Source organism: Mus pahari, chromosome 1 (genome assembly GCF_900095145.1).
Source record: "Mus pahari chromosome 1, PAHARI_EIJ_v1.1, whole genome shotgun sequence".
In the NCBI taxonomy this organism is placed as follows: Eukaryota; Metazoa; Chordata; class Mammalia; order Rodentia; family Muridae; genus Mus; species Mus pahari.
In genome coordinates this window covers 50,953,926-50,974,520 of record NC_034590.1, presented here as the reverse complement: position 1 = coordinate 50,974,520, position 20,595 = coordinate 50,953,926, and the positions used below count along the sequence as shown (strand labels likewise).

At 51.3% G+C, this 20,595-nt stretch overlaps 2 protein-coding genes and 1 non-coding gene across 3 annotated transcripts in view; 1 reads left to right on the top strand and 2 right to left on the bottom strand.

Moving 5' to 3' along the window:
* Positions 1-3,690: 3,690 nt before the first annotated feature.
* On the bottom strand, positions 3,691-3,763 carry Trnar-ucg. Its single transcript has one exon. It is a non-coding gene; the product is annotated as a tRNA-Arg (tRNA).
* A 184-nt stretch (positions 3,764-3,947) lies between these two features.
* Positions 3,948-20,389, top strand: Polg (DNA polymerase gamma, catalytic subunit). Its single transcript, XM_021192802.2, has 23 exons — positions 3,948-4,112; positions 4,815-5,582; positions 7,989-8,166; positions 9,134-9,298; positions 9,400-9,546; positions 9,673-9,752; positions 9,942-10,124; positions 10,228-10,376; positions 10,514-10,640; positions 11,395-11,631; positions 13,055-13,175; positions 13,367-13,444; positions 13,750-13,857; positions 14,279-14,439; positions 15,036-15,089; positions 15,189-15,306; positions 15,735-15,870; positions 15,972-16,218; positions 17,707-17,829; positions 17,910-18,078; positions 18,182-18,390; positions 19,189-19,349; positions 19,765-20,389. Exons 2-23 carry the CDS (start codon positions 4,975-4,977, stop codon positions 19,839-19,841), a joined length of 3,636 nt encoding a protein of 1,211 aa, XP_021048461.1. The 5' UTR covers positions 3,948-4,112; positions 4,815-4,974; the 3' UTR covers positions 19,842-20,389.
* Fanci (FA complementation group I) overlaps positions 20,058-20,595 on the bottom strand; it is a 55,390-nt gene continuing 54,852 nt past the window's right edge. The window contains exon 37 of the mRNA XM_029537702.1: positions 20,058-20,147. Within this exon, the coding sequence (XP_029393562.1) occupies positions 20,076-20,147 (72 nt within the window). The 3' untranslated portion in view covers positions 20,058-20,075. The remainder of the gene's footprint in view (positions 20,148-20,595) is intronic.

Genomic DNA, 20,595 nt, shown 5'->3' with positions numbered 1-20,595 from the left:
GTGTGTGTGTGTGTGTGTGTGTGTGTGTGTGTGTATGTGTCTGGGAGAGAGGAGGGGTTTCAGTTCTTTGTTGTTTGTTTTGATTGTTGTTTTTGTTGTTGTTGTTTTGAGACAGGGTTTCACTGTGTAGCTCTGGCTGTCCTGGAAGTCACTCTGTAGAGCAGGGTTGAGACCACACCCCGCTGAGGAGTGGATTTGAGACAGGGTCTTTTGCAACCCTGGTTGAGCTGGGCTTTCTGTTGCTAGTGATAGAAAATGCCCTCATTTCCTTTTACTTTACTGCTCTTTTTTTGTTATCAGTTAAATGTCACCGAGGTACTCTGAGCTTAGAGGAGACGGGGCTGGACATAGGTCGCCACAGTTGCAGAGTGGGCTCCCGAAGTCATTTACCTTGGCCCTCTGAGAATCGGCGATGCTGGAGGTGTCGATGATACGAGCATTTTTCTCTTTTAAAAATTAATGCATATGAATTATATAAAACAACAGTATTAATACATGCACACAATGTACTTTGACCAGTATTTTGAAAAAGAACTTGATTAGTATCTCTTGTACATAAAAAATTCCTTTTTACTTATCAGGCGTACCCTTTTCTTTTCTTTTTTCTTTTCTTTTCTTTTCTTTTCTTTTCTTTTCTTTTCTTTTCTTTTCTTTTCTCTTCTCTTCTTTTCTTTTGAAGCAGGGCCAGGTTGGCTTTGAATCCATTACATAGCCACAGATGAGTTTGAATTTCTAATCCTCCTGCCTCTTCCTCAGAGTGCTGGGAGTACATTCTTGCTCTCTCTGGTTTGAGACATCTGAGGAATTTTCCTTCCTCCTCCCTTGTGCTGTTGCATCCTTGCAGGGACTGAACTCAGGCCTCATACTGAGTGCCATCCCAGGGCTTGGCCTTCACTTAGCGGTGACAGCAGTGCTGACCACCAGCTTGCTGGCGCCTGTTCTAAGGCTATTGTCTGTCTGCTGTTATCTCTCCAGTGCCTGCTGAAGAGACAACGGAACTGTTACTCTCTTTCACTGATGGGGAGATAAAAGTGATAGGGAGGTCGGGCTGCTTGCCCTAGAGTGGACAGCTGGAAGACACGGCAGTCACGTAGCACACCAGGCATGGGGGTGCTCGTCGTTCAGTGAGAGAACCTGTCTGGTACTTGAACCCAGAGAGAGGGGTGCCTCACTGCTTCATTGTGCAGTACTTAGTGGCAGACCCCGAAATCATCAGCTCTGCTCCCCAGTACAGTCCGGTACAGGGTAGGTCACCAGGCAGGCTTAGGTGACTCCACTGGGCAAGGAGACCAAATGTGTCTGTCTGCTCTTCCTGAGTCCCTCACATTTGCTAACTTCCCGGTGACCATAATCCTGTCTCCTGTGAAACCATAGTCTCCTGTGGTTTCCATTTAAGCAACTCTGGCCGAGGGAGGAAATCCGTGCTGACCTCTCCCATTAGTCCATAGGGCGGTGGATGCGGCTCGGTTGGTAGAGTGTTTGCCTAGCACACAGCAAGCCCTGGGTTTCATCTTCATAAAGCAGGTGTGGAGTGGTGCAGGCTGTGATCTGAGCACTCTGGAGGTAGAGGCAGGAGGATCAGAAAGTCAAAGTTGAGAGAGAGTGGTGGTGGGACTCACTACTTCCAAAGGAACGAGGCTGAACGCACACCTTACGGCACTATACCATGTAACCATGTCACCTTTCTAATAACTCCAGGAGTTTGGCGCTGTTACGGGTTTTACAGAGGCTCAAAGATCCTAGCAGAAAGATCTCTATGAGAGCTGCCCTGATCTACATAATGAACTCCAGGCCAGCCAGGGCTGCAGAGTGAGACCTGGCCTCAAAAATAAACAAATATAAAACTCTTCAGGCAACCCCCACCCCCAAAACAGACACACTCAGCAGGAGCCAGAGACAGGAGACTGGAATTATTTGAGGCATGCTGGGGCAGGGGGAGATCAGTTGATAGGGTGTTTGTTTCTTTGTGGGTCAGATGTCAGTTTAACACAGGCATGTGTATGTGGCGAACAGAGGTCAGCCTTGGATGTTGTTTCTCAGGACTTGCTTATCTTGCCTTCTGAAACCAGGCCTCTCATGGGGACCCAGGTTTTGCTGATTAGATCAGGTGATCTGTGGGTCTCTGGGTCTGGCAGCCCCCCCCCCCCAACGCGCGCACACGGACCCCGCACCCCCTCACCGGGCTTTTTATATGGACATTGGGGCTCTACTCAGGTGCTCAGTCCAGGCAGAGGGCGCAAACCCAGAGTTCTGGGGTTGAAGATGTGTATCACTGCTTCCTGATGATGAGGGGTTTGTTAATCCATTAAATCGCAGTTTCTAGGCCCCTCCTCGCAGCTACCGCTCTTTGAAACACCAATGGTTGCAACTTTCAAATCAAAGTTTTGAAAAATTTGCAGCGAGTATAACACCATTGAGAACAAGGCATGGGGGTATGGCTAGCGCCGCGGGTATGGCTAGTGCCACGTGGCAGCTTGTCTAAGCTCACAGATGAAGAGAACACTGAATATCAGTAGGAGACTATGAAATAAAAATGAAATTGTTTTTCCTGCTCAGGGGCTTCCTGAGTTAAGAGCCTCTCCTTTTTCACCTTATAGAAAAATAAAGCGAGCAAAGTTATGTAAAAGCAAGAAGAGTCATAAAATAAGGAATCTCTTATCTTGTTGACTCTGGTTTGTGTATTTGTATATAAAACTGATAAAAACAAAACAAAAAAATCACTTTGTGTCTATTAAGTACATCTAGAAAAATGTATAAGAATGTCTCAGCTGGAAAGCTAGATTGTGGATATTTGTAGTTCAAGCACTGAGGCGGGAGGGCAGCCAGGGCTACCAGGTAAGTTCCAAGTTCCAACGTGAGACCTCATCGTTAAAAACAAACAAGCAGACAGACAGACAGACAGAAAAATGAGGGGGAAGAAACTAAGAAAAGAGGAAAGGAGAAGGGTTCTGTATGAGTCCCTGCCGCTGCTAGTGACAGGAAAAGCGGGTAGAGGAGCACCAACCCGACTCCTGAAAAAAGTCGAAGATCCTCTCTCCTGGACACAGTTCTCAGCGTCCTGGTCGACGCACTGGTTGGAAGTGGGGGCTGCCTTTCAGCGAGGTCCGAATTTTTTCCCTCTTCAGCTGCTTGTGACCCCTAGTCTGCCTGTAGCAATCCTGATCTTTCCTTTTCTCATACGGGACTCTCGACTTGAATCCCTGGGTCTCAGTTTTTCACCCAGGCGGGATTCGCCTGACCCTTTGCAGCTGACCCACTACGGAGAGCTGGGAGCAGAAACACCCGGAGCAACGGGAGGTGGACGCAGAGATTGACAGATCTCTGAAGCGGGACGTGCTTCAGCTGTGCCGGGTGGGCGCGATCAGATCAATCGAACTCAACACCACCAACAGCAGCATCATTGTCCGGGATAGGAGGGAGGGGACTCCACTTCGAGGCTAGCCTCTGCGGTCCATACGTGACAAATCTAGACTTTGGACAGCTCGTGCTCTATTTGCTCCACTCTCCATTCGGCACAGGGCTCTGGAACGCTGTCACCGTTTTAGCAATGTGTCACCCTGACAGTTGTTTGCTCGGATCCTTGAGTTCCAAGAATTAAGTTTAGAATAGAAGTTGGTCACTTCGCTTCATTTCCAAAGGGACTACCAGGATTAACAAACTGACAGATAAAAACGAAACGACCCACCAAGCCGACCGCGGCAGGACTCGAACCTGCAATCTTCTGATCCGAAGTCAGACGCCTTATCCATTAGGCCACGCGGCCGCCAGCGTAGAGGTGCCTTTACTTAGCCTAAAGCGTGCAGCCGCCTTCAGGCTCGCGTCAGACTGGTCTATCTTTTCCGTGGGGAGGGGAGTAGCAGAGGGCCTCACCCGGAAGTCCCTCTGCACCCCCGCGGGCGGGCGGCTCCATTGGCGGCGCTCCGATTGGACGCTCGGGGGAGTCTCCCGCCTGCCTCTGGGTAGCCGCGGGACCCAGTTCGCGCAGACGGGAAGTTGCGGCTGCTCCCGAGACCGCACGCCACCCGGGGGCTGCGTGGGCCGCGCGCCGCGGACGCCGCGTCGTCGCCGGGGCTGTGGGCTGCCGCAGAACGGGAAGCGCGGAGCGGACCGAGGTTTCCGGCGGGCTCGGCACGGGGAGGGCCGGGCGCGGCTGCTCCCTCTCCACTCGGGAAGCCGGGGCCAGGAGCAGGGCGGCGGCTGCGGCGAGGACCCTGTGTCCCGGCGCGCGGGGGTGGCCGCCGACGCCCCGAGCAGGGCGCCCTAGGCCCGCCCGGGTGTGGGTGCGGACCCCGAGGCTGTGGCCCGTCCGGCGGGTTTCGAAGTTGGGGCGCAAGGCCCTCGGGCGGCCGGCGGGGTGGCACTGGCAACTGCCGTCTGCCGAGCGCCTGCTGGGGTCAGGACCACGCGACGAGCGCGCCCTGTGTCACTCTAACTGCAGTGGCCCGTGGCTCTAGAGTTCCTAACCCCATTTTACAGAGGAGGAGGTCGGGGCCTAAGGAGCTGGGCCAAGGTCACGCAGTTGGAGAGCCAGAACTCTGGTCTGTCTGCGTCTCCCCATTTCACCATCTCCAGCGGCTTCTCCCAAGTTCACTGCCGAGCCGGCGTGGCCCTTTCCTCGGGAGGGGGGCAGTGCCATTTCTTAAGGTTGTTGGAGGCGTAACAGAAAAATGTCCCTACTCCGCTCTGGCCTTTTGGCTAAGATCAAGTGGAGAAAATGCTTGCTGGGCACGCAGCAGATGTTTGATGGGGGGGATAAGCGGTTTGTCCAAGTCCGTGACACATGTAATGACACTTTTATCGTCTGTCTCCTTTAGGACTTGTGTGAGGAAGGCAGGCATGGTGAGACCTATTTCACTGACAGGAACACAGAGAGGGGACGCGTCTCTCTCTGAGTCTTTCGGCCACTAAAAGCAGTCAAGCTGGAGCCCAAAGCCCGGTGCCCCGACTCACAGCGGGGGGCTCCCTGCACCAACCATGAGCCGCCTGCTCTGGAAGAAGGTGGCTGGCACCAAGGTCGCCTCCGGGCCAGTACCAGCAACCGCGCGCTGGGTCTCCAGCTCCGTCCTCGACTCCGTCCCCAGCGACGGGCAGCCGCCGTCGCAAATGCCCTCCTCCGAGAATGGGCAGCTGCGGCTCAACCCTCTGCTCATCCAGATGCTGTCGAGAGGCCTGCACGAGCAAATCTTCGGGTGCGGAGGGGAAATGCCCGACGGGGCCGCGGTGCAGCGCAGCATCGAGCACCTGCGGAAGCACGGGCTCTGGGGGCAGCCGGCCACGCCCTTGCCAGACGTGGAGCTGCGCCTGCCCCGGCTCTTCGGGGGCAACCTGGACCAGCACTTCCGCCTCCTGGCCCAGAAGCAGAGCCTGCCTTACTTGGAGGCGGCCGCCTCGTTATTGGAGGCCCAATTGCCCCCCGAGCCCAAGAGCTGGGCCTGGGCGGAGGGCTGGACCCGGTACGGCCCCGAGGGGGAGGCCGAACCCGTGGCCATCCCAGAGGAGCGGGCCCTGGTGTTCGACGTGGAGGTCTGCTTGGCAGAGGGAACCTGCCCCACTTTGGCGGTGGCCATATCCCCCTTGGCCTGGTAAGTGGGGGGTTAGCAACAGGGGACTACCGTGGGGTGGGGGGTGGGGGGTGGGCCCAGCTTAATGGTTTGGCTCAGTGAACATTTTCTGAGTTCCCGCTGTGTGCTGGTTACTCAACCTGGTTAATCCTGCTTCTGTGAGGCTCGCTCTGGTGGGAAGATACACAGGCTCTAGGCAACACCCAAGCACATGTCAGGGCCCATGCAGAGGATACCACGGTGTGTTTGAGACCATTTAAGATGACCACGAGTTTGTGCCTCAATCCTGGCCCCAGGCAGCTTCCAGAAGTTAGTGTGAAAAGCCATTTGGTCCGTGTTTGGTTTTGGGAGTGCTGACGCTTAGTTTGCACAGGAAGGTGTTCCTGAGGTGGGATTGCACTAGGCGGTTCACAGTGCTCGCATCCCCAGTGTCTTCCGTAAATGCCAGACCTTTCCGAATGCCCCTGGAGGTGGCCCCAGCCAAGAATTAGTACTTCCTCCTAAGTAGAGATTTTGGTCTCTTAAGAAGTGGATCCAGTCTCTTCCTTTCCTTTTTAACTAACTTTCTAAGTGCTACCCAGGTTTCTTTTTCCAGCAATGATGGCAGTGCTGTTTCTCCCCTTTTTATTCTTCTTCGTTCCAGGATTAAAATACTATTTACAACCTTAATGCTTTCAGGCATGGCCAGCAAAAAAAAAAAGTTGGCAGTTTCTTTATTCCTATTGGAAGCTCCATCTTGGTAAAGAAAGCTGCGAAATGTTATATATGCAGTTGAAAATGGTGAAAGCATGGCTAAATAGCTAAGGTAGGCACTCCTGGCTGGAAAGAGCGCATCTAGATGGTTTCGTTCGCGGTGACTTAGTTGAAGCAGTGATAAGCACAGGGCTCATGTGACTTGGTGGCCAGAGTCCAGGGGAATAGCAGCCATCGTCTGAAAAGACAGAGGAGGCTTGGGTGGCTGGACAGAAGCAGTGCCCATGAGGCTTTTGGTCAGTTGGTCATTTTTGGACAGGTCGAGTCCCCTTTCCACCTTTCCATCTTCCTCACTTCTCTTTCCTTCTCATTCTGCCTCCATTCTCATTCCATTCTGCCAGTGGGCCTGGGGGCATCGCAGAGTCTGCCTGACTGCAGAAACCAGTGCTGAGGTCTGGGCTTGTGCGAAGACCTTTCTCCTCGTCATGTGACTGTTAAAACTGTGGACAGCATGTCCACGTTACCTGCCACACGGGTGTATAACCTGACCAGCACATAGCCGTAGGAGTGGAGCAGAGAGCTGGGTCTCCCAGAAGGTAGCTTCCAGAAGGCTTGTGGTAAGGGCTTTTCACTTGCCTGGAGGGATATCACCCAGGCCCTTGGCATTTGGGAGTCTGAGAAGAACTTCAGCATTGATAATTGATAGCATGGATTCCAGCTGAAGTTTGGCTCTCTCTCTCTCTTTTTTTTTTTTTTTTTTTTTAATCATACCTAAATTTATATTAAGATGGCTTCAAACACAGCTGCAGGCTTGTTAATTGAAGTTCTTGTCATCATCATAGCTTCAAGTATGTAGCATTCTTGAGCCCTTGCTTCTGTTGTTACAAAGGACTTTGTCAGGCTGGGGTAAGAGGAAGGCTCCAGCTTGAGTGCCTTATGTCGTCCCACCATGGAGTATGCACTAGAGTTCGCCAGATTTAAAGCAGCTAGTTTTTCAGTTGGAAACTTGAGGCAGATCACTCCTGTGTTCCCTAAAGGTTGGAGGGAGCTCTGTCAGAGCTGTATTGTCCACTGTGTGGCCTCAGTCCTTTGGAAGTGTGTGTGGCTTGGGGCAGGTTTCCGTTAGGGGCCACTCTCCTCACTTGGGGATCTTGAGCAGACTAGCCTTCTCCTGAGTCAGAGTCAAGCCCTTGCAAACAGCATTCATCTGTCTCTTTCACACCCACTCTGGCACGTGTGCATACATCCTCTCATCTTGGTGCTTGCTCTCACTGAGGGTGCATGATTTAGTTGTCCTTCGGAGTCTTTGCAGCCCTCAGCCGATTCACTCTCTGTGTGTACGCAGCATTTGTCTTTTTTTTTTTTTTCCACTTTAAATTCTCTACTTTGGGTTGTATCACCAGCCATCTCCTTAATTAGCACTTGGCACACCAGCTGTTTTGTGCTTAAAGACACAAGGGGTTGATCATATTCATAAAGGTCTCAGAGCTAGCTGCAGACTCAGTGGGCCCACACACCTTCCTGCCCATGGCCCCCAGTCATAGCAGTTAGCTCTGTTCATCTGTGGGAGGTGAATAGTAAAGGGGCCATGTCATTTCTCTCCTCAGTGATCCCCTGACTTCTGTGAGAGTGAGTGGCGTGAGGAGCAGCCCTTGGGGACCTGGCATGTATGGGTGGTGTGGAATAGAAGTCTAGTCCTTCCTGGTTAACCCTGTCCACTTTTGCCTCTCTCAGGTATTCCTGGTGCAGCCGGCGGCTGGTGGAAGAGCGTTACTCTTGGACCAGCCAGCTATCGCCGGCTGACCTAATCCCTCTGGGGGGCTCCACCAAGCAGGATGGGCAGGAACAGTTAGTGGTGGGGCACAATGTTTCCTTTGACCGAGCCCATATCAGGGAGCAGTATCTGATTCAGGTAAGGTTTGTGGGAATGGCATGCTGTGGCCTAAGGTGGGCCAAAAGCCCAGTCGCCTTTGCTAGGAAAAGCCTTGCTTTCTCGGTGACTGTTTCCATCCCCTTTCCAGCATTGCTGGGACGTCTCTTGACCAGCTTTGCTTGGTCTCTGCTCAGCTGCTGATCTCCAGAGCAGATTTACAACACACTCGCATGGTGTTTTAAACTGTTGTGGTAGATGTCTCCTGTCTTCCCTAAAGACTGCAGGGAGCTCCATCCCTGCTGTGTTGGCGCAGGACTGGGACTTAGTCCAGGATAAAATGGCTCTTATCTTAGAATGGCATTTTAGAGTGTTTGAGAGCTCTGAGGTACAGCCTGGGCCACATGCTGCCTCAGCTGTTGATGTGCAGTATTTTTCCTTAACATCTGTAAGCCCCAGACTCTGTAAAGAGAGATAACAGAAGCTCCCTCAGTGGACTTTGAGCAGAGTTTGAATAGCACACATGTCAGACAACCAGAGCTGTCTGATGGGTGGTAGTGACAGTTCTTAGATTATAAAAACCCTTTTTCTTTGACTCTTCACAGCAGGGTAAGGTGAGTGGCAGGGCAAGGGAGTAGGCCTAGTATAGCACCCTTAGCCTGGCATTGAAGGTGCTAAGGCCTTGCTGACTTGCCAGGGGCCACAGCTTGGGAAGGATAGGGCCAGGACCAGAGCTGGGGGTCTGGCCCATAGCTCTCAAGGTCTTGTTTAGTTAGTCTACCTGGGGTTGCCCGGGCTGCTGCTGGAAGCCAGGAAGTACTTGTGCCCTGGGACTGAGCCAGTTCTGCACGTTTGGGAATTGGGCAGGTCCCTTACAGGTCAAGCATGAGATTTCTGTGTTTTGTGTTGGAGGCTGTATGCTGGGGGCAAAGGCTGTGTGAGGAGCTAAGGTGGGGCTGGCCAGCTGGCCCCTGTGTTGCAGCCTTCCCTCCCCCCGCCCTTCCTTCAGGACTCCCGGATGCGTTTTCTCGACACTATGAGCATGCACATGGCCATCTCAGGGCTGAGCAGCTTCCAGCGCAGCCTGTGGATGGGAGCCAAGCAGGGAAAGAACAAGGCCCAGCAGCCCACAAAGCGAGGGCAGAAGTCTCCGAGGAAAGCCAAGGCGCCAGCGGTGAGTGTGCATTTGGGGCTGCCTAGAGAGGGTGTTTAAGATCCTGTCACTGGTCCACTTGTTGCGCTTGAGACCAAGCTGACTTCCCTTTGGTTTCTCAGATTTCATCTTGGGACTGGATGGATATCAGCAGTGCCAATAATCTTGCAGACGTGCACAACCTGTATGTGGGGGGACCTCCCTTAGAGAAGGAGCCTCGGGAGCTGTTCGTAAAAGGGAGCATGAGGGACATCCGAGAGAACTTCCAGGTACGGTGCTGGCACAGCTGCTACACAGGCTGGGAGTAACCTGCAGCTGAACTTGGGGAGGTAGCTGGTGGTTGTCCCTGTCTTCCTCCTTTGTCCCCCAACAAGTTCCTTGTAACCTTGTGCTAGGATCTGATGCAGTACTGTGCCCGTGATGTGTGGGCCACCTTTGAGGTTTTCCAGCAGCAGCTGCCACTCTTCTTGGAGAGGTAAGGGGCAGCCAGGTGAAATTCCTTGGGGGTGGGTAGGTTCTGATACTCAGTCCCATTCTAATCAGGTAGGGCTGATTCTTCCCTAGGCTGGCCACTTAGCTTTTGTAGGCTGAGAGAATGGAGCCCCTCTATTCAATGGTTGTCTTCTGTGGTCATTTATGGCAGCCCTTGGTGTTTGTCCCTTAGATGTCCCCACCCAGTGACTCTGGCTGGCATGCTGGAGATGGGTGTGTCCTACCTGCCTGTCAACCAGAACTGGGAGCGTTACCTGACAGAGGCACAGAACACGTATGAGGAGCTCCAGCGGGAGATGAAGAAGTCGCTGATGGATCTGGCTAATGACGCCTGTCAGTTGCTCTCAGGAGAGAGGTAGTCAGGGTTTGGGCAGGCTGGGTCAGTGTAGGGGACAGGCAGGTAGGAGGCCTGGATTTTAGCTCAGCCCTAACCCCAGCCTGGTGGACTGGCTCTGCAGGTACAAAGAAGACCCTTGGCTCTGGGACCTAGAATGGGATTTGCAGGAGTTTAAGCAGAAAAAGGCAAAGAAGGTGAAGAAGCCAGCCTCAGCCAGCAAGTTGCCCATCGAGGGAGCTGGGCCCTTTGGGGATCCCATGGATCAGGAAGGTGGGAAGCTTAGGTGGAAGATGGGACAGGGTGATCTCTGGGACAGACCTAGGACCCAGGGGACCCTTGGAAAGGGTTGCTGTAGTCTTTCAGACCTGTGAGTCCCTTCTGGTTCTAAGCTCCTGAATTCTGCACAGATCCTGGACCACCTAGCGAGGAGGAGGAGCTTCAGCAAGGTGTAATGGCCCACACCCGGTTACAGCAGCTGAAGAGCACCACGGACCTCCTGCCTAAGCGACCCCAACACCTTCCAGGACACCCTGGGTAAGACTGGTTCTCGACAGCACACAGAGGCTGTCCTGCATGATCCTCGGGCCCTCCTTGTTTGGGCCTCAGCAAGGTCTGGAACCTGGGATGTCTGACGTGTGTTTATCCTTCCGTTAATGTCATAGTGCATTGAGCCCTGTGGTCGTTATGGGGCCTGTGACAGCAGCAGGGACACAAATGGAACTCATCTCTCTTCTAGGAACAGCAGGTGTGCAGACCAGCCAGTGAAGCTGACCTGTAATAAGACTTCAGAGTATATAGTCTGAGGCATTTCAGTTCTGCCTGTGGAAATAAGGGGCACTTTCTTTGAGGAGGTGCTGCTTGTTGGTATCTTAGAGACAGATGAGGAAAAGGGCAGCCGTAGTGACCAGTGGGGTAGCTCACTGCACTTTTGTGACCCTGGATGCAAATGCCTTGGTGTGCTGGCTTCATGGTCTCAGCTCTGGTGCTCAGCCTGTGAGAGACAGCTGTGTGTCTGCAGCAGCGGGAGTTCTGATGGGTAGGAAGGAAGATCTGCTTCTGCTGAGAGGCTGCAGTGCGGCTTGGAAAGGGCTTTGGAGGATGCTGGTGAGACACACAGAAGACATCAGTAATGCTAGGAGATGCCACACAGGCTCAAAGCCCCCCACAAGAGGCACCAGAGTGCTTGGAGGCCTGGAGGTGGGCTCAGGTATGTCTGGGAAGAGAGACCCTTCCTACCCCCTTCCCCCTAATGGAACACTTTGTTTTAAACCCCTGTTGTGGGGAATAGGTGGTACCGGAAGCTCTGCCCTCGACTAGATGACCCTGCCTGGACTCCCGGCCCCAGCCTCCTCAGCCTGCAAATGCGGGTCACTCCTAAGCTCATGGCACTGACCTGGGATGGTTTTCCTCTGCACTACTCAGATGCTCATGGTTGGGGCTACCTAGTGCCTGGGCGGCGGGATAATCTGACCGAGCTGCTAGTGAACCCCACTGTAGAATCCGCTGCCGTAACCTGCCCCTACAGGTAAGACTCAGGTTCCAGCTCCAAGGAGGAAGGGGCTGCGTCCCTTCCTTTCTAGAGTAACCGAGGTCAGGTCTGGCTGATGGGAAGGGGTCCATCTAGTTCTTTGGCCCAGCAGCACAGCTGCCTTTGCTTGAGTACAGAGGGAAGGTTTGGGGGTGTGGCCTGGGAAGGGCCAGCCTACAGCTTTTCTTGAGTGGAATGTGAGTGCTTCCTACAAGCCAGCCACCATGTTACTGAGCGTTGTGCAGTGAAAACCTCATTTGGTATCTAAGCAGCTCAATGAGAAAAGAGTTTTACTTTTATTTATTTATCTTCTATTTTATTTGATTTTTGGCTTTGAGTTGGGCTCATGCCGAAGCCTAGGCTAGCCTGGGCTTCACTATGTTGCCTAGGCTGCTCTCAAGCTCAGGGCCATCTTAACTGCCTCAGCTTTTCTTTTTTTCTTTTTTTTTTCCCTTTAATAATAATAATTATCAGCCAGGTGTGGTGGTGCACGCCTTTAATCCCAGCACTCGGGAGGCAGAAGCAGGTGGATTTCTGAGTTCGAGGCCAGCCTGGTCTACACAGAGAAACCCTGTCTCGAAAAACCAAAAAAAAAAAAAAAAATAATTATCATCATCGTCATTATTACATTTTTACTTTATGACTCTCTGTATGTGCACCACTTATATGCCTGATATATGGTGGAGATTAGAAGAGGGTATAACATTGGAACTGGAGTTATAGATGGTTGTGAACCACCTTGTAGGTGCTGGGAACCACACCTGTGTCCTCTGGAAGGGCAGCGGGGCTCTTAACCACTGAGCCAGCCCCTAGCCCATTGCCTCAGCTTTTCAACTACTGAGATGATAGGTGTGAGAGTTACTACATGTGACTTTATTTATTTATTTTGAATTTTCAAACTTTATGGTGCTAGAGATTGAACTCGGTCCTCATACACAGGAGGCAAGGCCTCCTTCCAGGCCTGGCATACACATTTATAACTGACAGCTTAGACAAGCTGACGTGTTTGATGGATAGACAGGTGTTATGCAGAGGTCAAGGTAGTGAAGGTGGCCCAGGGTCCTGGTTCCACAGGGCGTCAGGAATCACAGGGTGTCAGGTTTTCAGCGGAAGGTCTGACATGGCCTTGTTCCTGGCTCTGCAGGTAGCCTTCTGTGCTTATGTCCCTGCTTTGCTTGCAGAGCCCTCAAGCATAGAGGAGCTTGGATTTGAGTCAGACCAGTTATTGAAACCCAGCCTGTCACCAGTGTGCAGAACTCAGTTGGGTTGTTCCCCCCAATCCAGGGAAAGTAAAAGCCATAGAAATTGTTGTCTCCTTCCTCAGCTGATGTGAGATCTAACCAAGGACCAGAAGAAAACCCCAGCGAGCTGCCTGGCCTGAGCAAGCTCCCGGTAATCAGCAGTTATTTTCTCTGCACAGAGCCATCGAGTCCTTATACAGGAAGCACTGCCTTGAACAGGGGAAGCAGCAATTGGAGACCCAGGAGGTAGACCTGGCGGAGGAGTTCTTACTCACTGACAGTAGTGCCATGTGGCAAACGGTGAGGACACACTCTGACTGTGAGCCCGTTACGTGAGGGTCTGTCTAGGAAAATGGAACACCTTTTGTGTGGGAGCTGCCACTGGTTGCTCACCCTAGAGTGGTCTAGTCTGAGTTCTTTGGAGGGAAGGGCTGGTGGATTCAGGCCTACAGCTGCCGACCTCTCACACCCCGATTCCTGGGCCCATCCAGGTAGAAGAACTGGGCTGCTTAGACGTAGAGGCTGAGGCCAAGATGGAGAATTCAGGACTGAGTCAACCTCTAGTTCTGGTGAGCAAGACACTTGCTTGGGCTCTCTGGGTGGGTAGTGGACAGCTGGGACTTCCTCTTGCTCACAAAGCTCTTTCCCACCAGAGTTCACTAGGTTTGGGGAGACTTGGAGATGCTGCCCTGTTCCCCTGTGGTCCTTAACTGTAGGGGACCAAGGAGGGAACCTGTGACCATGCTCTCCTGTCACTTTGCAATTTGCCTGCTCAGTTTCAGGCCCTTTTCCTAGCCCTACCTCCCCTACCCGCTGGCCCTTGCTGAATGCAGGTGCTGGAGCAGGGCCTGATCTGGGTGTGTGGCCCCCACAGCCTGCTGCTTGTGCCCCCAAATCCAGCCAGCCCACTTATCACCATGGCAACGGACCTTATAATGATGTGGATATCCCTGGTTGCTGGTTTTTCAAGCTGCCTCACAAGGTATGGTTTATGGCCCACAGTAGGACTTCATGCTTACTCAGTCAGACCAGGGAACTGCTTTTTGTGGGATTGACAGTCGTAGCGGCTCCTAAATCATATGATTTAGGGTAATTTTCATGTCTTACTGCTTTTGATTTTCTATTGAAAATTGAGTGGTGAGAGGCCTCCTGGTGAGGTTAACTGACATATATCAAGTATGTAACATTGTATCTGTCATCTGGTAGCTTCTGTTGGCTGTTGTTACTAGCTTTGTCTGATCATAGCATTCTTGTATGTGTACTTAAAGATATGCAAGATACCTGGGTGGGAACTGTCCCAGCTGCGGGAGGTTTTAGGTTCTGTTGGGAGAAGGCCCAGTGTCCTTGTCTATTTCCTTCTGGTGCTGTGCTACCTGTCCCAACCCTTTCTTTGTCCTCCACAGGATGGTAACAACTACAATGTGGGAAGTCCCTTTGCCAAAGATTTCCTGCCCAAGATGGAGGATGGCACCCTGCAGGCTGGCCCAGGAGGTGCCAGTGGGCCTCGTGCCCTGGAAATAAATAAAATGATTTCTTTTTGGAGGAATGCTCATAAACGTATCAGGTAGGCTAAAGTGGGTTACAGGAGGCCTGTCTGTGTGGCTGTCAAGGCATCTGTGGCCCCGAGCTTCCTTTCCTCCCGTTCTGCTTTGGCATTTGGCATTTGCCTGCACTACTCCAGAGGGCAGCCTAGATATAGAGGCTTAGTGTCGGTCCTGGTGACATGGGTCTTGGTCTTGAGTTTCTCTGTTTATGTAGGTAGAACTTTGTGTTTACATGGCAGGATTTTGGCTCTCTCCAACTCCAGTTAAATCTTCTAATTTAGCTGCTGGAGCCATGGGTTGTGGATAAGGACCTTGGAGGGCTGGTTATCTGAAACCTATATTAGGCATTGAGAGCTGAAACTGTTGTGGCAAATGGATTTATCTCAAAGGTCATTTCCGAGATGGTTATGATCACAAGGCCTCTGAGGGGATTGGTACATTTTACCCTGATTCTTCTGTTGGGAGCCAGAGCCCACCCTGAGTAAGGTTAGTAAGAAGTGTTGACACCAGGCTTCAAGGGCCACATAGCAGCCCTGAAACTGATGGCGTGCAAAATGCTGGTGACAGTGCATTGGAGTACATTATGCCGTGCTGAGCTAGCTTTCTTGTCCTACAGCTCCCAGATGGTGGTATGGCTCCCCAGGTCAGCTCTGCCCCGGGCTGTGACCAGGTATGGCATACTGGGTGCTTGTGGGGTAGAGACCTGAGTGGTGTGGGTCTTAGGGCTAGAGCAAGCCTACTGACACTTCTTTGCTTCTCCCCATTCCAGGCACCCCAGCTTTGATGAAGAAGGCCAGTATGGGGCCATCCTACCCCAGGTGGTGACTGCTGGCACCATCACCCGTCGCGCTGTGGAGCCCACGTGGCTCACGGCCAGTAATGCTCGGGTATATATCCTCTCTGTTCCTGGCTTCTGTTCTTCCTTTTTCAGGTCTTTGGAAACAATCTCAGAGCCTTTGGAGTTTTAGCCAGGGATATGAGAAAGAACATTCTCTAGGCTACAGAGGGCTTAGATCTGGCTTTACATCATCCATTCCTTTAGCAAATAAAATGTGTTTTAGGTACCTGCTGCTGACTAGACAATGCTAGGCATAGTGACCACAGCTGTCATAGTTTAGATGAGTCAGGTCAGTGGGGGTCAGGCGTAACAGTTTTGTGGGGTTTCTTCATTTTCTAGCTGGATCAGGGCTGTGTGGCATTCTCCAAAGTCTTCCCTCAGGAAAAATACCAAGTACTTTGTCAGCACTGGGCCTAGAAATCCAGGGTGGCAGATGCCTTGGGCTTCTAGATGGTCCTGATCCCACTCTTCCCGCAGCCTGACCGGGTAGGCAGTGAGTTGAAAGCCATGGTACAGGCTCCACCTGGCTATGTCCTTGTGGGTGCTGATGTGGATTCACAGGAACTGTGGATCGCGGCTGTACTTGGAGATGCTCACTTTGCTGGGATGCATGGTAAGCAGGGCCTTGCTTGGGCAGGGGTGAGGTGGCAGGACTCTTGGCCAAGGAGGATAGGCCAAGTATGTCTGAGCTTATCACTGATGTCCACTCTCCAGGCTGCACGGCCTTTGGCTGGATGACTCTGCAGGGCAGGAAGAGCAGAGGCACTGATCTGCACAGTAAGACAGCTGCCACTGTGGGCATCAGCCGAGAGCATGCCAAAATCTTCAACTACGGCCGCATCTATGGGGCTGGGCAGTCCTTTGCTGAGCGCCTACTGATGCAGTTCAACCACAGGCTCACACGGCAGGAGGCAGCTGAGAAAGCCCAGCAGATGTATGCTGTCACAAAAGGCCTGCGCCGGTGAGGGCCCTTTACCTCCCACATTAGCATCCTAGGACCACAGGCCTGCTTTACAGCTCTCTTCCATCTCTTGGCCATCACTTGAGTGCTGTCCCTGTAAACCTAGCTTTGGGATGGTTTATCTTTAGAGATGTAACATTGTCTTTATTGTGTTAGTTTTTCCCTCACAGGGTAAAACCATACTTAGGGTATGTTGTCGTCAGTGGTTATTTATAACACAGGCCCAACCTCCTTATGTAATACCGGCAGGAGGTTAGGGGTCCTGTGCTCATTGCTGTAGGAACAAAAGTAAGCAGATAGGCGCTGAAGGAGTAGAAATATGCAAAGCCTGAGTGCAGGCCCTCCTTCAGCAGTGCTCCATGGAGTGTGCTCAGGGCTAGTACTTACTACATTGGCAACCTTTTGTTTTTTAAAAGATTTATTTCATGTGTGTTATTTCACTGTTAATGTCTTCAGACACACCAGAAGAGGGCATCAGATCCCCATTACAAATGTTTGTGAGCCACCATGTGGTCCCTGGGAATTGAACTCAGGACCTCTGGAAGAGCAGTCAGTGTTCTTAACTGCTGAGCCATTTCTCCAGCCCTTTTTTTTTTGTGTGTGTATGTGTGTGTGTGTTTTTGTTTTGTTTTGTTTTAAATTGGGTATACTGTGAAGTGTCCCCATTTGGGTAGCTGATTGACTGTGGAAACCTTAATTAGGTTTCTATTTCTGAGGGTAACACCATGACCAAAAGCAATTTTGGGAGGAAAGTTTATTTAATCCTAACAACCCTTAGGTTTCATCACATCACTGAGAGAAACTGAAGTGTAGAGACCATGGAAGAATACTCTATACTGGCTTGCCAAGCCTGCTTTCTGGCCTACTCTGGGATTACCTGCCCAGAGCCTCCCACAGTAGGCCGGGCCCTCCCTCATCATTCTCTAATCCCCCACACACAGCCCTACAGATCTGCCTGTAGGTGAGTGCAATGAGGCATTCTCTCAGTTGAGATCTCCTCTTCCCAAATGGCCCTGGTTCTTTGTCAGCTTGATAGAAGCCACTAAGCATATTCACTTTTGACAGAGAACAAAGACCTCACAAGAATTTGAATTGAAGGCCTAAATTGTGGGGATGTCCTGATGCTCCTTGCAGTAGGTGACATGGTCTGGAGCCCTGAGGAACCTGGGGATGCTGAGAGTCTGGAACAGTAGAGTTAAGAAGTTAGGCTTGGCTGACATGCTTTTGGTTCCTCCAGGTCCCTTCTCCCCTTCAGAGGTCACCATACTTTGACTCCTTGCTGTCCCTTGAACTAATAAAAGGCTGCTGTTGGTCATTGGGCACTGGGACCGTCTGCCCATCTCTGGGCTAACATGATATAGTCTAGGCCTTTGGGGACACAAAAGCCTGAGTTTCTGTGTTGGCATCTTCCTAGTTGCCATCCCCAGTGAGTCTGTGCCACAGAGGAAGCCATTTAATGGGATGACATGGTGCTGCCGTTACCCACAGGTACCGGCTGTCAGCTGACGGGGAATGGCTGGTGCAACAGTTGAATCTTCCTGTGGACAGGACAGAGGACGGCTGGGTTTCCCTACAAGATCTTCGAATGATCCAAAGAGAAGCTTCAAGGAAGTGAGAACCTTTTGTGGTGAAGATGCGGGGACTTGTGGGGTGGTCCCAAAGGGCTGACCTCATGGTCTCTGTTCTCCCAGGTCACGATGGAAGAAGTGGGAGGTAGCCGCTGAACGAGCATGGACAGGGGGCACAGAGTCAGAAATGTTTAATAAGCTGGAGAGCATTGCCATGTCTGACACACCGCGTACCCCAGTGCTGGGCTGCTGCATCAGCAGGGCCTTGGAGCCCTCGGTTGTCCAGGGAGAGGTGAGGTATCTTGCCATCATGGACTGTGGGGAGTAGGTGGGAGGCAGGGTTCCTGGCCTAGAGGTAGATGGTGAGTGGCTCACTGATGTCCTTGTATTTCTAGTTTATAACCAGTCGTGTGAACTGGGTGGTACAGAGCTCTGCTGTAGACTACTTACACCTCATGCTTGTGGCCATGAAGTGGCTGTTTGAGGAATTTGCCATTGATGGGCGCTTCTGCATCAGCATCCACGACGAGGTTCGCTACCTGGTGCGTGAGGAGGACCGATACCGTGCTGCCCTGGCACTGCAGATCACCAATCTCCTGACCAGGTATGTTGGGTCTTGGGGCCCACTGAGCAGCTCTGAGTTGTCAACTCAGAACTGACTGGTTCAGCCCTTTTATTTTATTTTTTTTGGCATGTTCCAATACTGAATTATCCTCGTGGCAAGGTCACGGGACCTGGCGTGTTATTGCTTCCCTGGATTATTGTTACTATATGCCTATAGTCATTATGGAGACATTCAAGAGGAAATACAAATGCAGCTTAGAAAACATGTAGTGTTTTTTTGTTTTAGGTGTTCTGGGTTTTTGTTTTTTCTTTTGAAACAGGGTCTTTCTATGTAGTCCTCGATGTCCTAGAACACTATATAGATCAGGCTGGCCCTGAACTTGGAGATCCACCTGAATTCACTCAGATTCACCACTCTGCCTCCCAAATGGTGGGACTAAATAAAGGTGTGTGCCACCACACCTGTTGAATTGTATTTATTTATACTAAAAACCTAGTTCATGTACGTTAAATGTTACTATTCCCTGTTGATCTGCCAGTCAGAACCTATCCGAGTACCATGACCTATCCAGATAACAAGCCTAAAGTTCAACATGTTTAAAAGTACATTTATTTGGATCCATTTTTTTTTTTTTTAGTATCAATAAGAAAAGTTTGTTGAGTCCCTAATTGTATTTCAGTATCTCAGAGGTATTAGGCAGTATAGCCTCCAGTCTCATGGTTTTGCTAAGAGCGTGTGATTGGAATAGGAGAAACCCTACTCTGTCACTCCTCCTGGAGTGAGGAGCCTGTATTCACAGCAGGGCATGGCTGTGAGGGACGACTTGGTTTCTTTCAGGTGCATGTTTGCCTACAAGCTGGGTCTGAATGATCTGCCCCAGTCAGTCGCCTTTTTCAGTGCAGTAGACATTGACCAGTGCCTCAGGAAGGAAGTGACCATGGACTGTAAAACCCCTTCTAACCCAACTGGGATGGAAAGGAGATTCGGGATCCCCCAGGGTGAGTGCACTCTTTGTTCCCTCTACATGTGGGGTGGGGAGGGGCTTAGTACCTCGGGGCGGCAAGAGACCTGCATTGAACTTATGCCGTATCTAAAGTGAACATGATACTCAAATCACAAAGGGAACTGTTGCAGAGGGTGTGTTCCATGACATTTGACCCATTTTCAAAACTACACCAGAAATGTTTAAAGATTTATTGTATAAGCCAAAGTGCATTCTTACGTGGAAAAAAGTATCAGTGCTGAAAATGCCAGAGTTGGTTAGAAAGCTTGTGTTATAATAAGACAAGCTGCCACTCCTGGCAGTTATTCTCAAATACTCCCTCACTGTCTTTGACCCTAACATTCAGATTCTCATTTCTGAGCTCAGTCACAATTCTGGAGGCATCGTAACCAATTTCCACTGTCTTACAGGTGAAGCGCTGGATATTTACCAGATAATTGAACTCACCAAAGGCTCCTTGGAAAAACGAAGCCAGCCTGGACCCTAGCTCTGCCTGGAGGCTCTGTATTTGCTCCTGTGGAGCTTCATTGGAGCGGTGCAGGTTCCTAAACTCAGGCTTTCAGATGTGCTTTTTGCAAAAGGCAGCGGGACCTGCCCAGGAGAGTCTTTCTAATGGAAGGCACAGTTCAGTGCATTCAGAAGCAGGACACCAGCGTCAGTGCAGGCTGTGTGACACGGGGTACTGTTGGGCACAAATGAAGCAGATGCCCCAAAGGTCACCTTAACTCAGGCATTTCTTCCTCCTCTTCTTGGCTGGTTCTCTGTCCTGCTGTGTCTGTGCTGATGCAGTGCCCTAGAAGGGGAGAGTACAATTTTTGACCACCGTGCTCTAAGGGGATGGGAATAAAAACAAACACCAAACTCCTGGAACAGTCGAGCTTTCCAGTCTGCCTCCTAGGTGGTGATTTAGAACCCCGTCCTGAGTAGATGGACAAGCTGCTAGGAGCCTGGAGCATCCCAGTGCTACACATGGCCTTTCTAAGGAGACACATCAGTCAGCTATCTAGATTATTTTATATAAATGTCTAATTTTGACTGGGTCTTGTCTACTGATATTATTTCTAGCTTCTACAAACTTAAAATGGAGCCCACATTGGGCTTAGATACTGAATGGGCCTACCTCGAGGGAGGGAGGGAGGGAGAGAGGGAGGGAGGGAGGGAGGGAGGGAGGGAGGAAAGAAAGCCAGCTGGAATGCTGTAGAAACAGGACCCCACCCAGGACAGGGGAGTTTGTCTGCTAC

Bases quoted from the DNA above. Each gene is read 5' to 3' on its own strand.
- Polg (XM_021192802.2), top strand. From the start codon at position 4,975: ATGAGCCGCCTGCTCTGGAAGAAGGTGGCTGGCACCAAGGTCGCCTCC. The intron at 15,307-15,734 runs GTATATATCCTC...CTCTTCCCGCAG, and splicing joins TCACGGCCAGTAATGCTCGG to CCTGACCGGGTAGGCAGTGA. The intron at 17,830-17,909 runs GTGAGAACCTTT...CTGTTCTCCCAG, and splicing joins CAAAGAGAAGCTTCAAGGAA to GTCACGATGGAAGAAGTGGG.